The following is a 23,809-nucleotide window of genomic DNA, read 5'->3' on the forward strand; positions in this document are numbered from 1 at the left end:
TTTTTCACAAATGGAGAAGAACTAAAAACATGAAGAATCTCTGTAAAAGGAATGAGGATTTTGAATTGCCTGATGATATTTGGGATTTACAATTTTTAAAAAATGTGATGAAAAATTTTCATCTTAAATAATAATAAAACAGACTGCTTGTTTCACAGTTAAGTTGCTACATTCCAACAACGTAACATTGACAAGATCCATTGTATAAGTGCTTCTTTTTTAACGATATGTAATCATTGTTATAACTGTATCTTTAATCAAACTTAAACTGTATGTCTGATGAAGGGAGTGTGCATTCTCCTGAAACGTCACAACGGAAAACTGTGTTTTTATGCTTGTATCAACTGTAGACTACAATAGAAATAATTGCACATGCAGTGTTTTATTCTAAAGCAAACTTCAGAGAATTAGAGGCGAGGTACACTCCTGTCCTATGTTGCACGAGTTCCTACAGTTTCCAATGTATATGATACAACAATAAAAGAAAAATCGCCCTTGTTGAGTTCGCCCCTTATATCGACAACGCCTCATGTGTTCTATAATACTCCTCTCACTGGGTGTATACAATGTTTCCTAATTTAATTTCTAACAAAAATATGTATGTAGTTACTAAAGAAGTGTACTGGCAGGAACTTTTTAAGATCGTTTACAAATCTTTTGATTCTGCATATAAATAGTGACACCAGAAGGAAATAAGTTCTGTATAAAAACAATCATGATTTGATGGCTAAACAATGTGCCTTTTTCTGTCTATTTCATAGTATAGTGTTCAATTTGCACTAGCAGCATCCAATATTTAAATTCACTTAATTCTAATACTTAACCCCTCTAAAAATTGAGAGAAAATATACAAAAACACACCTTGACACGAACGTATGAGTTATATTGAACTTCTAAGAATTGATAACAATATACCTGGGCTGATACAATCCAATTAAGATATTGGAATGTACTGTTCTACCCTTTACACATAACTCTTACTTTTGGACATGGAATGTATTTATATGAAAATTATAAAACTTCTTTCATTTTCAAAGGAACAAGGTACAGCTGAAAAAAAAAAAACAGACCATTCTTTTGTTGCCTATCCTACGTAACACAGTTTTATAAACAAGAGCTGCCTAAAATCAATTTCAACCTTAAAAATTCAAATGTAAATATAACATGTTGGTTACAACTTGCACTGAAAAGTAATACAAATTCCTGTTCCTTCAATCATGTATTGCTATTTAGTTCAATGGGTGCACAACAGCACCCTGTTTCTTAATAAATATCTTTGTGATAGGCACATTACAGTTATATATCGTCCATCCTTTTCATTATTTTCATATGGAATGTACCAGTAACAACTATTCAGTGATAGAAATCTTGCTATGTTTCTTCCAACAAGAGTATGGATGGTAGGCACATGTGGATAGCTGTTTTGAAAAACCTGCATAGCTTTCCGTACCAAGTTTACTTCAATACTGCTTTTTCCTTTACCGTAATATCAGCATAAAGGAGTTGGACATAACCGTTGGTATGTTGTAGTAAAAACTGAGGAAGGCACATAAAAATTCAGTTCATATTTCTTTCATACGCTTGTAGGCTACCATCAGATTGCTAGATAATGCTGTTCAATTTTCTGCATACCATACGTATATACTTTTTTTGTTTCTTTGTTAAAAAAGCAGTCGCGATAAAAAGTTCTCTTGACTTTTTGATCTTGATATGTTTTCAGATTACACACCTGCTGCACATCTTATTTTTTCTTTCTGCTTAAATTAATACTTCCCTATCAATTACGACTGTTTTTAAACACCCTCATTGTCGAATATGACCAACATTATGGTTCAAAACCATTGTCATAGTGTTTCACCTTCCACGAAAGTTTTTTTACATTTACCAAATGTGCATTTACAACAACAAAAATTGTTCTAAAAATAACTTTCTGCTTGCACATGACAAAAAATTCCAAAGAAAAAAAGTACTTCTAAACTAGTGATAATATTAGTTGCCAGGCATGGATGGATTTGTTGAGTATAAGTCACGCAATGGGCGGAATGTGAGCAACGTAACAATCTCTTAAGTATACTGGTCTTAAAAAAGAGGCACTCTTGAAATTACAAGCCACGTTGACGAAACAATGGATATAGTGACCTGCACTAAAATTTGCATGTTACCGATCATGTCACAACAGACACAAAATAACCAAATTTCATTCACGATCTGTAAACAACGTAAACACTGTATAGAAAGATTACACTAAAAATCTGATAATTCATAAAAATCATCTTACAAGGCATTTATCAAATGGTTATCATTCATAGACACACACACACACACACACATACTCATGTAGAGTAATGGAATTCACGCAGGGGCACGCACACATTTTTATATATATTTCTATATGTATATACACACATTGAATCTTTCACTCAACTGCACAATCACACACTCAAGCAGCACAAAATTTGACAAGAGATAGAGAAGAAGGATGCATATTGCAGAAGTCAGCAGAACATTTCCCCCTTTTCTGTATGTTGCAAATACGACTGTTATTGTGAAATGGTCCCAAAGTACCGTATTTAAAAAAAAATCCCACTTAGTCAACCTTAAGTAAGTTATAAATGTGAATCATTTAAAGCCCAGAACTTTAGTACCATATACGAAGTTCGAGCTACATTACATATCAGACTTATCATTGGAGTCTCAAAAAAGCAGAGCACCTATAAATTTCCAACTGTTCACTTCGTGAAGTTCATCTTCAACATGCAGTTCCCACTCACACGCTCAAAAATGACACATATCCACACAGCTATCTTTATGCAGGTCCGATCCATGTCTAGGTACGCCCAGCCTCTCGCTGACGTGCCACGATGAAATGCAACTTACTGAACGACTCGAGATCACTTGCGGTACGATTGCTCATAAGTGTAAGATCCCTTCGTCCTTGCTTTTGCTGCTCGTCGTGTTCTGGTCCTCCAGACTAAAACCGGTGAGATCGACTATCTCATCCTGATCGTACCTATCGTCATCCGAACCAGTCCCTGATTGCGTCGATTGGTGTGAACCAGAAGACACTTGTGATGTACGAGAAAATGAGCCTCGACATGGTGGGGGTAATGTTCTCTGATTCGCTGGTTTCACTGTGATAATTAAGTTGGAGCTGTTGGCCACCATCATGTCAGTTACCTTAGGAGGAGAAAAGGCATTATTTTACAATATTCAGATATAAATTAAAAGCAGTTTTGCTTTACCTGCTACCTTTTAGCTTTAATCAAAATTCACGCTCCTGCAATTAATAGCATAAACTTCACATGCAAATAGTATTATGAATATTTTTTTTAGTTTTGTGAATATTTTACTGCTTTTCCAGAAATCTGATCATGAATTCTTTTTTTATGATCCACAGTTTATTCAGCAAGCCAACGTAAACACTTATGGGAACACTAAATACTGTATTTTACTGTATCAAATTCATAGCAATTAATGTTTAATGCTGTTGAATCATTGTGAAGGAGACAACAATGAATTGTGACAGAAATATTACCTGCATGGAGGTGAATGTTTGTTCAAATAACTAAACATTTCATAAAACATTAAGATACTGACCAAGGCAGAATTTATTGTATAAAAAATTATATACACTAAAAAGCTAACACTTCCATCCTCTAACAGGGTCTTCTTCAGACGAATATTCACTAGTGTTAGTAAATATTGAATCTGGTTAGAACCAATGTTCTAAGGCAGCCACTAGTGTGAATATTCGTCTGAAGAAGACTGTTAGAGGGTGGAAACGTTACCTTTTTAATGTATATAATTTTTTATACAATAAATTCTGCCTTGGTCAGTATTTTGATGTTTTATTAACATGGAAGCAAGGCTTAACAGTGTTAAATATTTTAAAAATGTAAGAAAATACCTTGTGTTTATTAAGTTTACTAAAAGGTGCATAAGAACTCAGCAATAAAACTTAATTATAATTATGAGAAAACTGGTTGAAACTGATGTTGCCCTAAAACACAATCATTTTATTTGACATTGTATTTGAAATTTTTTGCATTGACATGAAGTAAGTTCGGTAGTTTTCAATAATAAAAGGAAACTTACAGACACACCATTTTAAACATACTTTATTTGCATTAGCAAATGTATATACCTTTTGTACAAAATGCATGAAGAAATACAAACAAAACAATTTCTACACATTAAATGTAAATATGTCAAGTAGAATGTATGTGATAAGGACACAATGCATAAGTGAAAGTGATATACACAGGTGAAGACATTGCCTGTCATGTCAATGTCTCATTAACATAAAGTGACACTTTGGTCCTCTTAACAAACAGCTGTAAGATCCACAGTTTGAAGCATTCCCGAGAGAGAGAAAGTCCATGGAAAATTAAGACCTACAGCTCAGAGAGTCATGTGATAAGGCAATCTATAGTAATTGACCATATTGATGTGATGTCACTGAGCAAGACTGAATCCAAACAAACTTGTCACGTGGTATTTCCCTGTGCAATAGCATTGGAAAATCCATTGAAAGGGGCAACTTTTAAAATGGTTACCGCAGTTGTGAAACAAAATTGTGGTGCATCATACATCACTGTAAAGATGATGTTTTGGTGAACATATCTATATATTATACATAAATTACAGAGGATAAGGCAAAGCATCACTGGAGTAATAAAACAAATAAAGCAAATGGTCCTAACTGGTGTCAGATCCGGAACTGCAGCCAATAGGTGGCACTGCTGCAATCACGCGAGGTGGCTGGACTCTCATCAGCCATCGCTGCAGTTGAGCTTCCGAACTGGAACGGCTTGTTTCTCTTTAAAAATGCACGATTCCCTTACTCCAGTTATCTTCTGTAAGGCATGTGTAATATGTAGATGTATTCTCCGAAAATTCATCTTTACTTTTGATGTATGATACAAATCCCAATTTTGTTTCATTACTGCTGTCACCATTTTGACAGGGAAAAAAACACGACAGGAGTGTTTGACTATTTTGTCTGCTGGTGATGTCACCACTAACATGGCCCATTATGACATTATCAGTCAGTTGTCTCAAAGCAGAAACCAGACGTTTATTATCTGGCAAATGACGGCAAACTTACAATTGAAAACTAACCTGATCAAGAGTTTTCCCTACAACTTCTATTCCATTAACTTCCAGCACCTCGTCATTGACTGCGAGCAAGCCTGTGCTTTCTGCCAGGCCACCAGGCACCAGCCTCGAAATGAAAATGCCCGGAACTTTTTCCAAGCCACTCGGCGTCACTCGCACGCTTGTTCCGTCGCGAATGTAGAACCCTAGAGGTTTGTCAGAACCATGCTTCAGAAGTCGAACACGTCTGCATGTCTCTGGCACAATGTCTACGTCAATTATTGCAGACACCTGGAAACAGAAAAATAATTAAGAGTTAATACTATGTACTACATATTAGATAATGCACGTATCTAATATGTGGTCATCACACATGTGGTTCAGTGTAAGTTAGATTTAATGACCCAGGTTAAAACCAATGTTCTAAGGCAGCCATGTCAAACTTGCGGCCCTCAGCATCCTTGGCCCGACGTACAATTCATGCATGAAATACTATCTATACATTTGTAGTTATCCCACTCTTGCTTTTCTCATGAATCAAACCTTGACTCATCCGAACTTCATGACATTGACCTCTTTTCCCTGCACATGTATGCATTCCATTAAGGTGTAGGTGTGGTGTTAACTAAGCAAGCTGATTGATAGGTTAGTTCTGAAGTTCAAAAGTATATTTCCAGCTGGGGGAGGGAAACGTGCATACTTTCTGTAGCCTATGAGTCTGTTTCTTGATTCTGAAGGGTTTACCGTGAAGAAAAGTCAGTTTCTGGAAAAGTTTCAGAAAACCAACCATGTCGAAGCCTTGTGGGAGTCAGAAAAGGACTACAGAAGAGGAATGTAGACTTCTTCAAGTGAAATGCTTAAACATTTTGTACCCTGATAAAGTGAATTCATTCAGAAATATTTACAGTTGTCAACCTCTTTGGCGGAGTGCTACGACACCAGGGAATGCAGGTTCGAATCCTGGCGTGGGCAGTCTTTGTATGTGTCCCTTCATCAATTTCATCATATCCTCGTCGTCGCCATTAGCCAAAAGTGGCAGAAAAGGCAAGCTATATAACAAAAATTAAAATAAAAGAAAAACAGAAATACAGTTGAGAGGAGAGGATTAACGACTCAGCAGGCAAACAAACAATTGAAAGCAAAGATTGCTGGTTTTGTTGCATTTTCGCTCACAGTAAATGAAAATACAGACGACATCTGTGGGGTAGCTCAGTTAGCTGAACTCATTCATGGATGCGATTCTCATCTCGATATGACAGAAGAATTACTTGAATGATTCCTCTCCGTGACACAACAAGAGATCATATTGTCAAACGGAGGCCATTTTGCAAAGGTACAGTCTTCCTTTATCTTAAATATATATATATATATATATATATATATATATATATATATATATATATATATTAGTTATAATTTGTCATTTCCCAACTTCTCAGGAATACCAGGAATACTTTTCCAAAGTAAAAATACTCCGAGATGAATTTGGAAACAGGCTTCAAGATTTCAAAGAGTGTGAATGGTAATTTTCTTGTACTGCTCTGCTCCCTTTTCTATTGATGATGCGTCTGTGTTATGCTCCATTATGAAGATTAGTAAAACAACTCAACGATCAAGGATGACGGACAAACATTTGCTGCCTACATTGAGAGTTTTCTGCCCACAAAAACTTATTGCGGATATTGAGAAGCTAGTTTCTAAAAAAATGTGTCAAATCTCTGGGAAACGAAAGTGGAATTACTCACAAACAGTTCCTTGCCAAAATGTTGGGACAATTGTAACCAATTTATACTTGAAACAAACATGTAAAATAGTACCACTAACTATGAAAAAATATTTGTTTGATTTTATTTCAATATAACATTATTCAATTCTAAGTAGGGTGATGAGAGCGTATTTCTCGCTTTTTTTGGTTTTGTTTTGCATTCCCCTGTGGTTGCTAATTTATGGCACTTGAGGGGGGGGGGGTCTATATATAATTTATATACCGATATTGCAATAACAACTACTGGAATAAATCTTTAGGGGCGAACCACCGAGTTCTGGACTTCAAGGGATTGGGGTTCGAGATGTGCGGCCCGGAGAGTTCATTAACGTTATGCGGCACTATTCATAGGGTGACCAGACATCCTCTTTTATCCAGACATGTTCTCTTTTTTAGGTCTCTGTTCGGCCTCCGGACAAATTTTTTAGAAATCGGTAAATGTCCTCCTTTTCGAAAAAGTTTTTTATCGACCATAGCAAACGTGCTGCATAGAGAACACATAACGATCACCATTTAAGGCATATCACTTGGGGCACGTTACGTATTTGAACAAAGCTCACCTAGCATCTGGGAGTCGAACATGATCACTTTCCCGACATAGTCATTAGTATCATTCTTACTGTTTGCTTCACCCTCCGAGACTGCTGGAACTCGTGTAGTTTTTGCAGTTCATTTTCGATTGATTGATTTGGTTTAATGAACTTCGCCTTTCTGCCCCTTTTGGCTAGTGATGATGTGATCATTTTGATGAAGAGACGCTCACAAAGAACACCCATGCCAGGCTGGGATTCGAACCCAGGACCCCTGACGTGGTGCAGTGTGCTAACCACTCCACCACGGAGGCCGGCCAGTTGCTTTTCGAGTCATACATATGCGATACAGAAACGGGTAAAATTTAAGTATCCCCGAAATGCATTTCTTCAAATTTACAAGAGAAATTACTTACCGAATGCAGTTTCTTTAGAATTGTGGAAGTTCGGGGAAGTGTTTTCTCGCATCGTTCATTCCATTTTGCCGGGAAATCATCTATTTTTCGATATAAATGTGTGACCGATGCACAAAAGCTCTTGCACCCATTTACTTCCAGGTTGAGGTAGCCTGTATGTGATGATGTAATCCCAGTCAATCCCGGTCAGTTTTTCGAAACACGTGTTTTTGTAACTGATGAAGTTACGTTTCCGCAAATGGTTTGTGGGGCTACGTAGGTATTTTTGGGTGGAGTGGGGTGGAATCACTGCATGCCGATTACCGTAGTGAAACTGTGACCGCCATTTAGCGTGTTACTGAAGGGGAAAAGAAACGAACAAAACTTACTTCATACGTCGAAAATATAGATTATTTCCGTGAAAATAAACAAACGAAATGGCACCTTCAAGAATCCTTAGGAATGCAGAATACATAAGTACCAATGTGAAAAAGAAGAAAATAAAGGAATTTCAGACGTTTCGGGGATACTTAACATTTAATATAATATAATATCTTATGTAGGTCCCGTATAAAAATAAGAATGAATTAATTTAAATATGTTTAATGATATACATATTTTAAAATGTTTAGAAACTTACATTTTATATGGGATAACATAATAAATATGTATCACATACGCGCGTGCGTGTGTGTGTAAATTAAGACATCCCCTATAACGATTTCACGCACTGACTCAAAGTAAATACTAGGGACATGATCCACTTACTTTCTGGCGGGATAAGCAACGTAAATACAATTAGTCATTACTTTACGGGGAAAACCGCGTGTAGCTACTGATCACTTGTAAAAAATCCTGTTCTACGGCGAAACGTTGAGTCATCCCACGCGCATTTTGTCAATGGCATTCCGCCCTGCTCGCAAAACGGGACAAAAAAGTCATACTAAGCAAAGATGCATCTCACGGCTGACGATCGCGCCAAGAAGCAGTTGGAGGTCCCCCAGCTGACGTCACGAGTGACGTTCAACGTTCCTTTTTGCGTGAGTCAGCGGCAAAGCACGCGCCCTCTTGGCTGACTCGACGAGCGTTCAAGGTGCGGCGAAGAATCAACAAGTTGTTGGAAAACACAAGCAGGCGAACTCCAAAACGCTTTCTCGCACTTATCAAACAAATTCAATGACATGTTAAGGGATGATATTCGCAAATCTATCTTTTTGACATTATTCTCCTTGCCACGACAGTCTTTTTACATATTGATGCAATAACAATATTTATTAATTTAAACATTATTTTCTTATCATCACCATTATTATTATTTCTGAGACACTTGCGTCGGACCGGTCCAAGCGATTGCAAGACTTGGGGATATTACACCCCTATTTCTTTACATGCACGGCCACTGATCACGGGACATGTTACATTTTACTTAAAATAAAAATAATCCCTCAAAATAAAACTACAGGTTTTATACAGTCTCGAAGCGGACCACATAAATTGTAGTGGAATGGATGTGGTGTGGCGAGCTGTTGCTTTTGGGCTATGCCCTTCAAAATTTACTTTCTAAGGCTTTGCTATGTAATGCAGGCAGGCACGTAGGCAGGAGGGCTGAAGCCCCTTCCGAAATTCTACAAATATTATTTAAATAGTGTATACTGGTAATTAATTTGACTTTCTTAGCAGGATTAAACATCTTGTGTAATATTTTGTAATATACTGAGAAATTCATCTTCAGGCCTTCTACCCTCCCACTTTTCGCCTTTAGATGGTGCAAAGATCCCGCTTCTTGTGACGCCATTAGACAATCTCTGTATCGGGTCTTTAGGCATGGGATGAGCCCCTCCCGATATAAAATCCTGGCTACGGGCCTGAACAGGGATCCTAGGTTCGATTCACCAATTCAGCAGTATGAATACTAACTTCTGCGAATAATGTGGATTTGTAAGCATAACAAGATCCCCTTTTAGATTATAGTTGAAAGCAATGCTTCTAGTTTTCTTGTTCCTCGGCTATTTCCCGGCAGCCTTTGAGCCCAAACGCACACTCCACCCGAACACTCATGTGGTTAATGCGACGCCGGGCACACCCGCGGACAAAAATGCTCAAAACGCCGGAAACGGAAGCGAAAGAAGGAAAATAAACGCGCAGTTCGCTCGGGGAACAGTATTCCACAAAACACGGAGGAAAAAACGAAAGTGATGGACTGTTGGTTGCTGAACCACTGTCTAAATGGAACTGCTGCCCCGTGCACCTCGCACCACCCTCCTGCCATGAGAACGCTTAGTTGGCAACTGCACAGCCGAAGACACTTCATACACGTGATTGTCAGGTTAATGCCCCTTCACTACATTCCAAACAACAAAATAACAACGAAAGTATTGTTGTTTTTAAGTTCACTTTATGCACAGATGGGCTAATCGGCTCTGGACATAGAGTTTAAAGTGGGATCCGAAACCACTGTGCAATGTGCCTCCACCAGGGATAATGATAAAGCGTTCAAAGACCAGGGATAATGATAACGCGTTCAAAGAGTGTTATGTCGACAGCTCCATACGTTTAAGTGAAAAGAGTTGACAAACGAAAGCTTACGTACATGGACTTCCGTATAGTGGGGGGGAGGGCAAACGAGGCATATTTACCCCCATAATAGAGTTACCCCGCTAAAAAACAACAACAGTCCTTCAGCTTGAAGTTATCATGTTACTGTAGCCACTGGCGTACGCAGAGGGGGCTGAAGGGGCTATAGCCCCCTCCGAAATTTTGAAAATCAACATTTTTAAATAAAAGCACTAAAAACTCGGGAACAATCAACCCATAAAATGATCCCCAGTTGTCATTTTTGACAGTGGGATGTTCTAAATATACGAAATATCTTATTGTGTATCCCGGCACTAGAAACTAGACACGGGATACAACTTTTGAAAAGCATTGGGTTCTTGTAAGTTTTAAAAAATCTCAAATTTTCATGTATCATGGTATGTATTAATGCACACCATACTCCTGCCAGCGGAAGGTCAAGAAACGCCGGGAGAAAAGTGTGCATCTGCACGGTGACTATGTAGCGAAGTCTTAAAGACCACAACTTCAAACAAAGTTTCTGCTTCATTTAGTTCATGGTGATAATTAACGATAACCCCTCGTACTTACAATGACAATTACAAGTTTTGTTGATTTTGTTTATTTTACTTCGCTCTCTGCCACTTTCGGCTAATTGCGAAGATATGGATGAAAGGTGGTAAGATGAAATTGGTGAAGGGACAATCGCAAACATGGACAGGCCCCACAGAGGGGTATATTGGCTGAGAGTCGAGAAGCCAGAGCCTCGCCAGGGTGCACTACGTGGAAGAGAAATTGGCATTTAGATGTCTTCACCCTACTGCGCAAAGTTTGTTTAATAAGCGGGATTTGTGATTTGGGAACAAACACACGAAAGCAATAATGAAAATGCATCATGTTTGAACATGTGGCCAAGGCATATTTTATGTAGTTCTTCACGATCATGAACATTAAGCGGAATTCACGCTCGATTCCCGATATTCCCTGAAATAAATACGCACATTGTTACTATAATTAGTTGACAAAACTTACTTGTCGGAAGTCCTGAGGATTGGATATGCACAGATGCGACTTTGTGCGAGGTGTTCCGAGGATCGACGAGATTATATTCCGTGGTTTATGGGTTCCGTAGCCATTCAGCTCCTCGATGCTTTCACCTGGAATGGAATACAAAAACAAGCCATTAATTTTCCACAAATACAATGCACATATCATTAAAGATTATAGGAAACTAATGCAATAAAATCCAACTAATCCATTTTCTCCCATAACCTCAGACAATACATTACATTTCCGCACTCTTCAATGCAGGCCCGTAGCCAGGATTTTATTTCGGGGGCTGGGGGGATCATCACCTATCAGCACAGGCGTCGCCAGAAATATTTGTAGGGGGGAGGCACAGGCCACTGATAAAACTATCTTAGTAGAAATAATAATGACAATAATAATTATTACCACGGTTATAATTGTCATTTTACAAAAATAACTATAATTTATTAAAAATAAACGAATTTTAATTCTAAATTTATTATTATTATATAAATAGAGACTTTGCTACTCGTTCCACCGTATGAGTGAATATCCAACACTGTTGTCCATTATTTTTATTACATTTTTTACAGCTAGTGTTCTGAAATTCATAGTTATTGTATTTTGTTATTAACTTTTACATATTCCATTTAAAAAAAGGCTTTAAAAGTTAGGGCCAATTCTCAAAGTTTATATTGTGTGATCTCTCACAAAGAAAACTATACATTTTCAGAGCTGTGGATCCATTTATTCGGTGGATTAAATAATAGAAAATAAAAATATAGCTAAAATCTGGTTCCTCTGTTGAACCTTGGCCCCCTAGTTTTGGAACCCAATCGCCTCCACTGTGTGGAAGTGATACAAATGTTTTCTACCAAGGAAAAAATGTCTGCAATTTCAAATTGATAAAACGTGATGAATATTTTAAGTGCTCCTTGACCAGTTTAGAATCTAAAAGTTGGGAAAGGTGACTGCGTGACTCACGTATCTGGAGACGGTGCAAAACCGGAATGAGCGTCCGCTGAAGATAAGCGAGCATCGAATTACAAAGCCTTCCAGTTACCCGTGGGTTTTCGATGCTTTACGGGTCAAAACTCAGGTCTACAGTTTTACTCGCCTACTCGCCAGCCAGGCGGGCCTAGTAAGCGAATTTGCCCGATCTGCAGTTCTCTGGACTGGTATCACCCTATGCAATTCGGAGAGTAAACGATCTCCTACGCCTCCAAATTTACAGTTTCCCTAACTTCGTTCCCAACCGTACCCTGTGGAGCACGGGACGCCCACAGAAAGAGGGCTACTGGGGCGCCTAACCCCCATGAGATATCTGGGAAAACTTCATACAATTCGAATTGTAAAATTGTAGCGTGAAAACATGGATGAGGGGTGTCATGAAATGCAACATATTACGTGGTCTCTGATACGTGAACACCGTGAAAATAGAAAAAGGCAAAGAACTGTTCAAGATGTTTAGGGGAAAGGAAGCAAGTCGAATCCAGTTTCTACTTTAATAGTGGACTCAAGTCTGAACAACGACAAGGTACTTTCAATTCAATTTCAATTTTATGACTTGTAAATAATAATAATGCAGTGCATTTCACGGTCGAGTCGTCCGTGGAGCGGCGACCAGCTCGTCGGGCAGGTGGGAGAGCGTCTGCCGGCATTTAGATCCACAGCTGTACGCTGACCTTGGCACTGGATGCGAGCTGGTGTCCAGTTTGCACGTGTTTGTGAAGTGTTAAGGTGTTAACCAGTGTTTTAGATTGTTTTGTTTTACTTTACGTATTACTGGTGCTTTTCTGGAGTCTAATAATGACACGCTATCCGTACAAATTAACCTTTTGATTACCAAGCCCAATGTAAGCCCTACGGGACCGGGCCAATTTAAAGCAAAATGCAGTTTCATTTAGATGACTGTAGATCGGAGGCTAATTGCCCTATACATACGAATGAAGTACCGTTATACGCGGAATGAACCAGAGATTCGGACTACATACAATTTATGTAAATTGAGTGTATACATGGATGCGGGGGGAGGGGAGGAACCGAAAAATTTCAAAATCTCTGAAAAATGCCCCTGGACAACAAAGTACAGGATATTGTCAAAATACACATGGAAATGATCGCAGGCATATTTGGAACAAGAAAATAATTGCATTATTATCATACGAGAAATAGAACACGACTTGTACTCCCCAAAAGACATGTCTATGAGCCAGTGACTCAGTTTCAAAGGAAGCCGCCATTTCCCTACCCTCTTTTTATGGGAGAACAAGACGTGCAAGAGTCTTTACGGTGCAGTATATGTGTTAACAATAATATAAAAGACGAAGACCGCAATTCCAGCGAAAAATAGGGACAGTATGACGTAAAAACTACGAACATGACAAGGTATCTTTTAAAAGATAGGTGGTCTCCGGGGGTTACAGGAAGGTATCTTTTGCAAGATAGGTGGTAAACAAGAGGTTAAAACAACGAATTTTATGTACTGTTTAAGTCATTACGAGTTCTTGTAGGGAAGGAAGTTATAAGGCGTTTCGCAGCAGAATTCCCAAATGTTTCTGCTCCATACAGAGGCAGTGTTCGAAAACGTGAACACATTTAGGGAAAGAGGGTTTGTTCTTGATAAGAAACGAAGGGTAAAGGCCGGTGTGCTTACTGAGGAGAAAGTAGACGGCGTTAGAGCACGATTGGAACATAATCCTAAAAAATCCTCCCGGCGTCGCCTCCCACAAGTAACAGACATTTTTAAGTTTTTAAACCTGAAGCCATACATTAGAAGAATTGAAAGAAAATATCAGATGTTACGCGGATGTTGCATCAAGTTTGCCGGCAGACGAGCTCTCGCTGCCAGGTGCGCTTGCCGCCGCTCCGCGGACGATTTGACCGTGAAAGGCACTGTAGTATGTAAAATATGAGTCTTTATGACTGAAGGGCAAGATATGAAATCTTAGTCTGTCGCCCAGTGCTCCACGGGGAAATTCCTAGCTGGGAGAGGGGATGCTTGTATGGATCCACATTGAGACAATGCACTGGGTTGGGAATGCCTATGCAAATTTTCCCTATAGTCAGGGATTCCCTCTACTTTGAGCACTGCTGCCCTCCTAGAAATAATCCTGCATGTGCCCTTGGGAGCAAGTGAACGAAAACAAGTCCTCCATCGGGTATCGAACCCGGGACCCCTTGATTAAAAGCCGACGACGCTACCACTGCGCCATCGGGGAAACCTAAGTAGTGACTTGAGACGGCTCGACTAATGAACACACAGAGGGGGCAACGCGGCTGCAGCTACCAGCCATTTACAGCAGCGCGCACTGCTGCTTTGCTCCGCCCACAAGCTCTCTCTCTTCTCTACTGCCATGCGCGGGATTGCTCCACAGACTATTGCGGTAGACTGCAGCTAGTAGCCGGGGTACGAAACTACACCATAAACATGCCTTATCGGTAGAGGCATGCAAATTTCGTTTTTGACGAAAAAACGAAATATGGAATAACATGCTGTAATGTTCATTTTTGTTTCTGAAAGGTGTGAGGTGCATTTTCCTACCCTGTTTTGTCACGAAATAATGCGAAATATACTCTTAAACACGAAATTTACCGTTTATATACCGACGTGACACTTTCTGAAGTATCCTGCGAGTTATGCAATTCACGGAAAATTGATTAATTCTGCTGTAAATATTTGAGAAGCAACAATGGACCCCTTTACACAGGAATAGACTTAATACTCTGGTAACTACATAAATGTGCTATTAGAAGGGATAAGTTTATTTTGTGTAATAAGGGCAGTTTTTAAATCAAATTTAGGATTATATTCACATCTTTAAAACCAAAATGTCATTTCAAACAGCACTTTTGATGTGATTATTCACAGCTATACCACCGGTTTAATTTTATTTACAGCTTTTGAACCCGAAATCCACTCTGTTTTTGTACCGAAATTTTGCTTTTTCATTTACCAAAATTATGTGCCTCTACTTATCGGTGATTTAAGTCCTAAGACCATATATGGGATTTCGGACAGTAATGGATGAGATGTTGACATCGTAAAAAGATAAACGACAGCGTAGTCCGATTTTCTAACCAAACACCACTATAGGTTAGTTAGACGACGTCCCTGCTAAACCGGCCACGTTGTGGCACTTAAGAAGTTGTAACGACCCTCATGCACTGGATTCTGGACGGTAATTCGTGCCAGTTCTACGTCCTTTACCTTGAGATTACAACAGAACAATAGATAAACTGGAACGACCAATTTGTGGAATGATTAATCGAAGAAGCGAGTGCTACAAAAGAGTCCACGGAGATAATTTCATCATGATAAAGTGTATGTACGTCATTTATTGACGTGGTTACATTTCTTTATAAAAGCAGAAGCTGCCTGGAATGCAAACATAAAGGAATGAATCACTCAATGAAATTAGTACCGGGTGGCGATTGAATCCATTGGTACTGTTGATTTCTAATCAAAAGACATCGGGAATAGTCATCATATGCGTAACATGAAACATACCCTTCCTATCTTTCCGAATAAAATGAGACGTTGGAAGAATACCGAACTAGAGGAACAGGCGATGGGTTAACATTGATTGATTTGGTGTTCTAAGTCCACTTTATGCACAGGAAGGCTAATCGGGACTGGACCTAAAGTTTAAAGTGGGATCCGAACCACTATGAGCCTCCACCTGGTATCGAACCCAGGACGCCTTTATTACAAGTGGACGACGCAACCACTGCGCCATCGGGGAGGGATGGGTAAAACATGTATCCAGGGTTGTTAAGGGTCCAGGAATTTTAAATAAATTCAATTCCGGTCCAGGAGAGGAAATCAGCAAGCGTAAATGGGTTCTGGACCGTAAAGAACCTTCTTATCTGTAAAATGTTTCAATTCGGTCCATGAACCTTTCTTTCCGAATGAATTTAAATACGGTCCAGGAACGTTTTTCTGGGTCAATTTAAATATGGTCCAAGAACCTATTTTTCCGTAACTTGGACCGAATTTAAATTGTGCGAGAAAAGGTTCCGGTCCCAATAGAACCCATCACAATTTATAGATTCCCGGACCTTGAACAACCCTGCATGTATCTACGCCTTTACATGGAATCTACCATCGGATCCCTACGGTTCGTAGGAATCACCACGGATGCCAACAGGGGGGAGGGTTAGCATCACAAAGTTTGATGTATTGCTTTATTTACGTCTCATCACGAAAAAAGTTTATATACCCAGCCCCCAAACCGAGCACGTTCCCGCGCTCGAATCCTGGCATGGGTGTTCTTTTGCGATTAGTCAAGAGTTAAGGAAGGAGACTCAAAATAATAAGATTCGAACCCGAGACCCCTGGCGTCGTAGCGAGAAAAGAGAAGATAGAGAAGGCGAAGGGAGAGAAACAGGAGGGAAAATAAGGAAAAAAGAAATTACAGTATCAAGAACGAACAAATAAATATTACAAGTGAGAAAAGGTCGAAGCAAAATATGCAGGGTGAGATCAAAGGTCAGGTTACATAGGGATTTATAGTCTATCTTCAATGTGTGAACCTTGAACAGCAATGCACTTGTGGACGCGACGTTTCCAGTTCTCCAGAACCTTTTGCAGAACGTCCGGCATAATCATGTCTGCTCATTCCACAATGCGTTCCTTCAGTTGCTGGATGCCGGTGTTCGAAAGTAACCCCTCTCTCGCCGCGGCCTTTGCGCGCGATTTTTAAATTTTTTACACTTATTTCAGAAAAAAACGTTATATCTCTGAGACTATTTGCGCAATCTACTTTGGATAACTTTTGTTGAAAGCAAAAACATCGGAGCACGCGACCGTGTACAATTCAAACAACCCAAGTGAGAAAAACGGGGTTGTGGGGCAACTCTCCAAATTCCAATAATAAAAAAAAAGGCGTTCACAAACTCTTCTCCTCTTATTTTAGAAAAAGGGCGCCAACTTTTGCATTGTTTTCAAATAATAGACCTTTTGCAACAAAGGGAAACTTCTTTCAAGTCTCTAGCCCTCATAAAGGCTGAAATATGACGCAATATAAACAATCCTGCATTTTGGCAAAAATGGCTAATTTGCATATTAGAGAATAAATTATTATATCTCGGAGACTATTTGAGCAATCTACTTCTGATAACTTTTGTTTGAAAACAAAAACATCGGAGCACGCGACCGTGTACAATTCAGAGAGCCCAAGTGAAAAAAAACGGGGTTGGGTGGGGATAAGTCCTCAAATTTTAATGAAAAAAAAATCTGGCGTTCGCCCCCTCTTCTCCAGTTGTTTTGGAAAAAAGGCGCAAACTTTTGTATTGTTTTCAAAGAGTAGAACTTTTGCAACAAAGTGAAACTTGTTCCAAGTCCCTAGTTCTCATACAGGCTGAAATATGACGCTAAACTATATAATTTGCATATTAGAGAAAGGGGGAGGGGGCGGGGTTTCTTCCACATGACATTTCAATGTCTTATCTCAACATCTGTCAGCGTTTACAACCTCACATACAAGTATGAAGGTCCTAAAGCCACGTGAATGTTGTAATCGGCACCATGGGTCATATATGACCCATTGGCTGTTTAAAGGTTAAATGACCCCAGTGGACAAAATCCGTTGATCTGGAGACCGCGGTGGCCACTCAAAGGGACAACGGCAACCGATACACGCATTCAACCATTCACGGACAATTAACGAGACAATGAAAACTTCCTATGTAACCTAACTTTTGGCTTTGGTTTTTCAGCTCTAAATTGAACACATAACAAAACACGCAGTCGCAGATACAAACTAAAACAAATGACAAAGAAGTCAATAACGCTGTTTTGGTCCCAAGAATAGCGAGATCAACCACAATTAATTATGTAAAAAACTAACAATGTTTGTATCATATTTACATATCGTTTACTAATAAATAAGAAATGTAAAGACGGGGGGAAACATAAAAAAATTACGCAACTGACGTCCTGGTATATTTTCAGGAACCAAGACAATAAGCGTCATACCCTCGAATGTATGCGGGTGGAAGCGGATTTACTTCGCACCCCCCCCCCCCACCTTTTTGACACGCTGTAGAACAAAAGAAAAGCAGCAGAATAGAGTAACAAATACAAGGACAGAAGGGGAGGGTAATTACGGATTTTGTCCTTAGCGGGGTTAAGTGCCTTTAAGTCCACTTTATGCTCAGATAGGGTAATCGAGACTGAACCTAGCCTAAAAAGTGGGATCCGAACCTCTACGTCAATCCAACGGGGATCGAACCTGCGAACGCTTGATTACAAGACGAGATACTACTAAACCATCAGGCCCTGACAAGAGACCTGCTCATTTTAGCTCGTTTATATGCTCGAGAGTCCATCCAATTTCACACGAGCAATCCTTAATTTGACAAAATGCATCGCGCTGCTTCTACAGACCTGTCAATGCCTTCTGCGTGATGAGGTGGAGAACAAAGATACTCTTCACGCACGGATTCCCAGGAGGGTATATTTTGAAACTTAAACACATGCAAAGGGAACAACATTACCAAAACAATGTAAAGTCGACTCGTAACCTCGGGGTTGGCTATTAACCGTGGGAGCTTCGTTTGCATCAAAATTTCACACGCACAAAAAAGCAATATTACGCATTCGCTGGAGGAAATATCCACATGAAAGTGTGTGAATGTAAGGCCCTGTCTTCTCTTCGTTGACCCTGACCACGGGCGCAACAAAGAAGTGGTCAAACGAGGATCCCACGTCTCGCACTGGCTCTGTAACCTCCTGAACGATGCTGGATTTCGAAAGCGTTGTGCTATGTGCCAACATGGACGACTTACGGACTGAGGGGGCGATGACCCCCCAAAATAAAGAACTGGCGTCAAAAATTAAGGTGGGTCTCTAAAACAAACATTAAATCGTGGCATGATTCACAGATTCACGATCAAAGTAAACAATACCACATTTCTGGGTGGATAAATATGATTTTTATTTAAATCACAGTTTGTGATTAAAAAAACAAATTTTTCGGCACACACACACACACACACCGGCAGTTAACGTCTGCCGGCATTTACAAGGCAGGTTATCTAAGTGTCCCCCTCCGATTTCCATGCAACTTGGCAGGTGTATAGAGGAACCCAAAGGAAGAAATACGTGTTTTTTTTGTTTCAGCTAAAAAAACTGTTTTAGGGGGCACAACCCGCCCTCAAATGTCAAGATGAGGAGAAATTTAAGTGGGGATCTGACCCCGAAACCACGTACATATGGCATAGGAAGAACACGCACATATAATTGGAACACACACAGCACAGAGTAGTGTTTGCCAGTGGTATGCACTTCATATCTCCCACTTGTGTATCTGAGGTACTATTAGCACAGAACTTCAACCGCCATGGTCCTTCACGATAGCACTTGCGTTTGGTACCGACCATCCTACAGTTCTGTGCTGTGTGTGTTCCAATTATATGTGCGTGTTCTTCCCATGCCATATTTACGTGGTTTCGGGGTCAGATCCCCACTTCAATTTCTCCTCATCTTGATATTTGAGGGAGGGTTTTGCCCCCTAAAACAGTTTTTTTTAGCTGAAACACAAAAACACGTATTTCTTCCTTTGGGCCCCTCTATGCACCTGCCAAGTTTCATCGAAATCGGAGGGGGACACTTAGATAACCTCCCTTGTTAGACCCACAGCTTTACGCTGACCTTGGCACTGGACGCGTCAGTGTTTCAGTATCCAGATAGCTGGTGTCCAGTTTGAACGTGTTTGTGAAGTGTCAAGGTGTTAACAAGTGTTTTAAATTGTTTTGTTTTAGTTTACTGCTGTCTGCTGTCTAATAATGCCACGTACAATTTAAAACAACCATTTTTATGTACAACTCATACTTCATTACGAATTCTTGCAGGGATGTCAGAAGGCGTTTTAGCAGCAGAATTCCCAGATGTTCCTATTTCAGACACAGACAATTTTTGAGGACTTATGGTCAAAGTTAGGGAATCAGGGTCTGTTCTTGGGAAGAAGCGAAGGGGAAACGCCCGCGTAATTACTGTGGAGAAACTAGGCGACTTTGGAGCACGATTGGAAGATACGCCTAAAAAATCCCTCCGGTGCCTTGCACAAGAAACAGACATTTGTATGACGTCTGCATGGCGAGCTACCAAGCCTTTAAACCTGAAGCCTTACATTATAAGAATTGGAAGAAAATATCAGGAGAGAAATTAAAGCAATTTCGGAAGGGGAACTGATACGTGTTAGTGAAAATTTCCTTAAAAATTTACGTACATGTGTGGAAGCAAGAGGACATCATTTCCAACACCTCTTCTACCAAGGTACGTGTAATTGTACAAGCTTATTTCATTACATAGCTAGCGGTTCCATTTACGCGGATGCAGCATCCAGTTTGTCGGCAGACGCGCTCTCGCTGCCCGATGTAACAGCCGCCGCTCCGCGGAAGACTCGGCCGTGAAAAAAGGTATATATAATTTTTTTTTGGCTTATCTTCCGTGATGATTTATTCTTATAACAACTCAATTCAGTTTATTCTTGGGCAAGATTCAGCAAATGCTCATTTACCAGCTGAGCCGATAAAAAAATATCACATAAATTGTAAAGTACTACATGAATGACATGGCGGCCTCGCCGCTGGCGTAGCGGTCCAGTTCCAATTAGCCTATCTGTGCATAAAATGGACCAAAAAACTAATGACACGGCATAGAAAACTCATAAAAATGCTACACAAAGAAATCGCAAAATTAAAAAAAAGGATACAATATAGATTGCATGCAAGCGTATGTATCAGAATATGAAAATTAATAATTATTAGTTTACCGATTGCTATTGAAAGTAAGGAAGTATCTAGTAATTCACAGGAATTTTCGTTTTTGATCAAACGTAGCAAGCAAGCTGGCTTGATTGAAATCAGGTTTATCGCCATTAGCGTATATTGTTGATTTGAATATTTATTGAATAGTAAAAAAGGACCGTCTGGTTGAAGAGTAAAAGTTCTTGATTAATATTTTATGTATATAATTGATCCCACTTTAAACTGTAGGTCCGTCCCGATTAGCCTTTCTGTGCATAAAGTGGACTTAAAACAACAATTCTATCAATCATGTATATAATTTTGAAGAGCAGTGTGCATATATATCTTAGGTATTGTTAATTAAACGCTGTATGATCGCAACCTAATCCTTGCCTTCGTGAAAGTTCGAAGCAACTTACAAGGAATGCCAAACAAATAATTTTGATTGTTGAATAATATTGTAACTTTTAGATATCTGGGAGGAGGGGAATCAGTTAATGTTTAGTCAGAAGAGAGAAGTGAAAAAGGAGGAGCGATATGGGAGAGAGAGCAACAAGCGATTAATTCAAGTGTTTCACTTTCGCACGTCAGCTGCCATGCCTTATCAAGCAATCCACTTGTACATGTCACAGACTCGGAAAAAAATGTGTTGGCATGTTTAGTTTCACCCTCGTGGTGTAGAGAGATAACGCACATTCTTTCACTCTCCAGCTGTTCACTCTTGCAACAAGCAGCAACTGTTGACAAACTTATCCGCATTTTCTGCACTTTGATCGGAATTCTGCCATTATCGGTTCTCATAATATTTGCATACTGCTAAACCGTTGCGTCTGGCCACGAGACACAATAATGAGGTTCAACCAGTGGCGTGCGGTGACATTTTTAATTGCGAAAGCAGATCCCGAAAAATTAAGAAAACCAAGAATTCATTGCTTCTACGTGTTACGTTATAATGAAAAAATAGCACTCTACATGAAACTGTTTCCACAACGTCTAAGGGAAAGTTGAATGTCCTGGAGCAGTTGTTAATTTTTTCGAATTTCAGTTGGTCTGTTGTCAAACGTGTTTAATGCAACAGACGATCGCGGATGATAAAAAAAATTTCAAGATTTTCACACATTGCAATATTCACAAATCCACTTTCGCACCACGTAGTTCTTTCCGCAGTAAATAGTAAACAATGCCAACACAAAAGTTTTTGAAGCAAACAAATAGAAATTCACCCGCCTGAAATGCCATAACTTTTCACCTCTCAAAGCGAGTTTTACCAACTCCATTTGGCGGATGTGTCCATGGACATGTTGGCTCTCTTAATAGACCGAACGCTCTGAAACGTTTATCTTCACATATAATATATCATCCGTATGTCAGCAATCATATTTTGTGTTTCTCCTGTGTTTTGAAACTTTATAGTCAATTTATGAATATAAATTTTAACTAGCTTGGTGGATATGCTACAGTATACAGTACACTTGGACACTTAATCGTGCAGTTCGCAACACTGAGGACATCAGCAGGCTGACCGATGGCAGGGTGGTGATACTACGCAGATGTTTTGTCAACACGCCGCGAGAGGGTGTTGATGGCCCAATATCGGAAAAGGACGAATCTTGGACGCTTGCAGGTTCTGTTGAGGCAACCGGGAAGAAATAATGAGAAACCAAAAGTTAAAGAATGAATTTGTAACAGTTAAGCTGTGTGCCACCACTGCTGGCCTTGCTGTACCGGAGTGCACACGCATGGGTTCAACACACCCTAGTTACTCCGAAAACGCCCATGGACTTTAATTAATCAATGTGTTGCTCTTTCAGTAAACCCGTAGTGAACTATGTAGTTGGATGGAAGGAAACCCATCTCTGTACTATGCTTCTTTGTAAATTTATGTATTTATTCCAGATCCTTGATGGAAATTGCGAAGATTAATGACGACTGGATGAAAAGGACCGTCAGAAATGAACACTCATGACCAGGACTCGAACCGACAGCACTCAACGCTGTCACTTGAGACGACAGGAAACAAACTTTTGAGCTTTCGACTTGATTAATGTTATTTAGCGTCGATTTTCTGCCATTTTTTTTGTCTAATCGCGAATTCGCGAATATGAGAATGAGTTATGGTAAGATGAAATGAATGGACACTCACAAAGAACACCCATGCCAAGGCCGGGATTCGAACTCGGGGCCTCTGGTAAACAATCCGCTATCGGGGTGGCAAGTATTTCGACCGGTATGGTGAATTCTTTAACTTGCGTGTATGCTTATGCAGTCCCCCCCTCCATCCCAAAATTTTAAAAATATGTGTTCTATCCCTAAAGTGGGTTGAATCTTTGTTCACCGTGTAGCGAGAATAAATAAGGTTAGTTAGTCGTAAGGACCGATAGTTAGATCTAGGTGGTTTATGAAATCTGCACTGTGGTTATTCTAGCTTCCATCCATTCCATATCTATCGTAGACTTCAGCCGAAGCGACAGACGACACGTGTCGCCCCGGTCTGGGGTTCCAAGGTAAAGTTCCCGATGAACATGGCACTGTGCCATGTAGGCACATTTAAGGGGGATGTGGGGCTATCCCCACACATTCTCGATCTCACCTTTTATTTTTTTTTATTTTTTTTTATTTTTAGGTGATGTGATCAACACCACGCTCCGGCTGCCTTCCTCCCCCCACCGGAAGGTAGTCGTTTTACT

The 23,809-nt window shown here is 39.8% G+C and overlaps 1 protein-coding gene across 1 annotated transcript in view; it reads right to left on the minus strand.

Annotated features, from left to right (window-relative positions):
* Nucleotides 1–1,628: 1,628 nt before the first annotated feature.
* Nucleotides 1,629–23,809, minus strand: part of par-6 (partitioning defective protein 6) — a 99,529-nt gene continuing 77,348 nt past the window's right edge. The window contains exons 3-5 of the mRNA XM_083113339.1: nucleotides 11,373–11,497; nucleotides 5,122–5,388; nucleotides 1,629–3,177 (exon numbers count right to left, since the gene is read on the minus strand). Of these exons, the coding sequence (XP_082969465.1) occupies nucleotides 2,911–3,177; nucleotides 5,122–5,388; nucleotides 11,373–11,497 (659 nt within the window). The 3' untranslated portion in view covers nucleotides 1,629–2,910. The remainder of the gene's footprint in view (nucleotides 3,178–5,121; nucleotides 5,389–11,372; nucleotides 11,498–23,809) is intronic.

Source organism: Lepisma saccharinum, chromosome 27 (assembly GCF_977018435.1).
Source record: "Lepisma saccharinum chromosome 27, izLepSacc3.1, whole genome shotgun sequence".
Lineage (NCBI taxonomy): Eukaryota > Metazoa > Arthropoda > Insecta > Zygentoma > Lepismatidae > Lepisma > Lepisma saccharinum.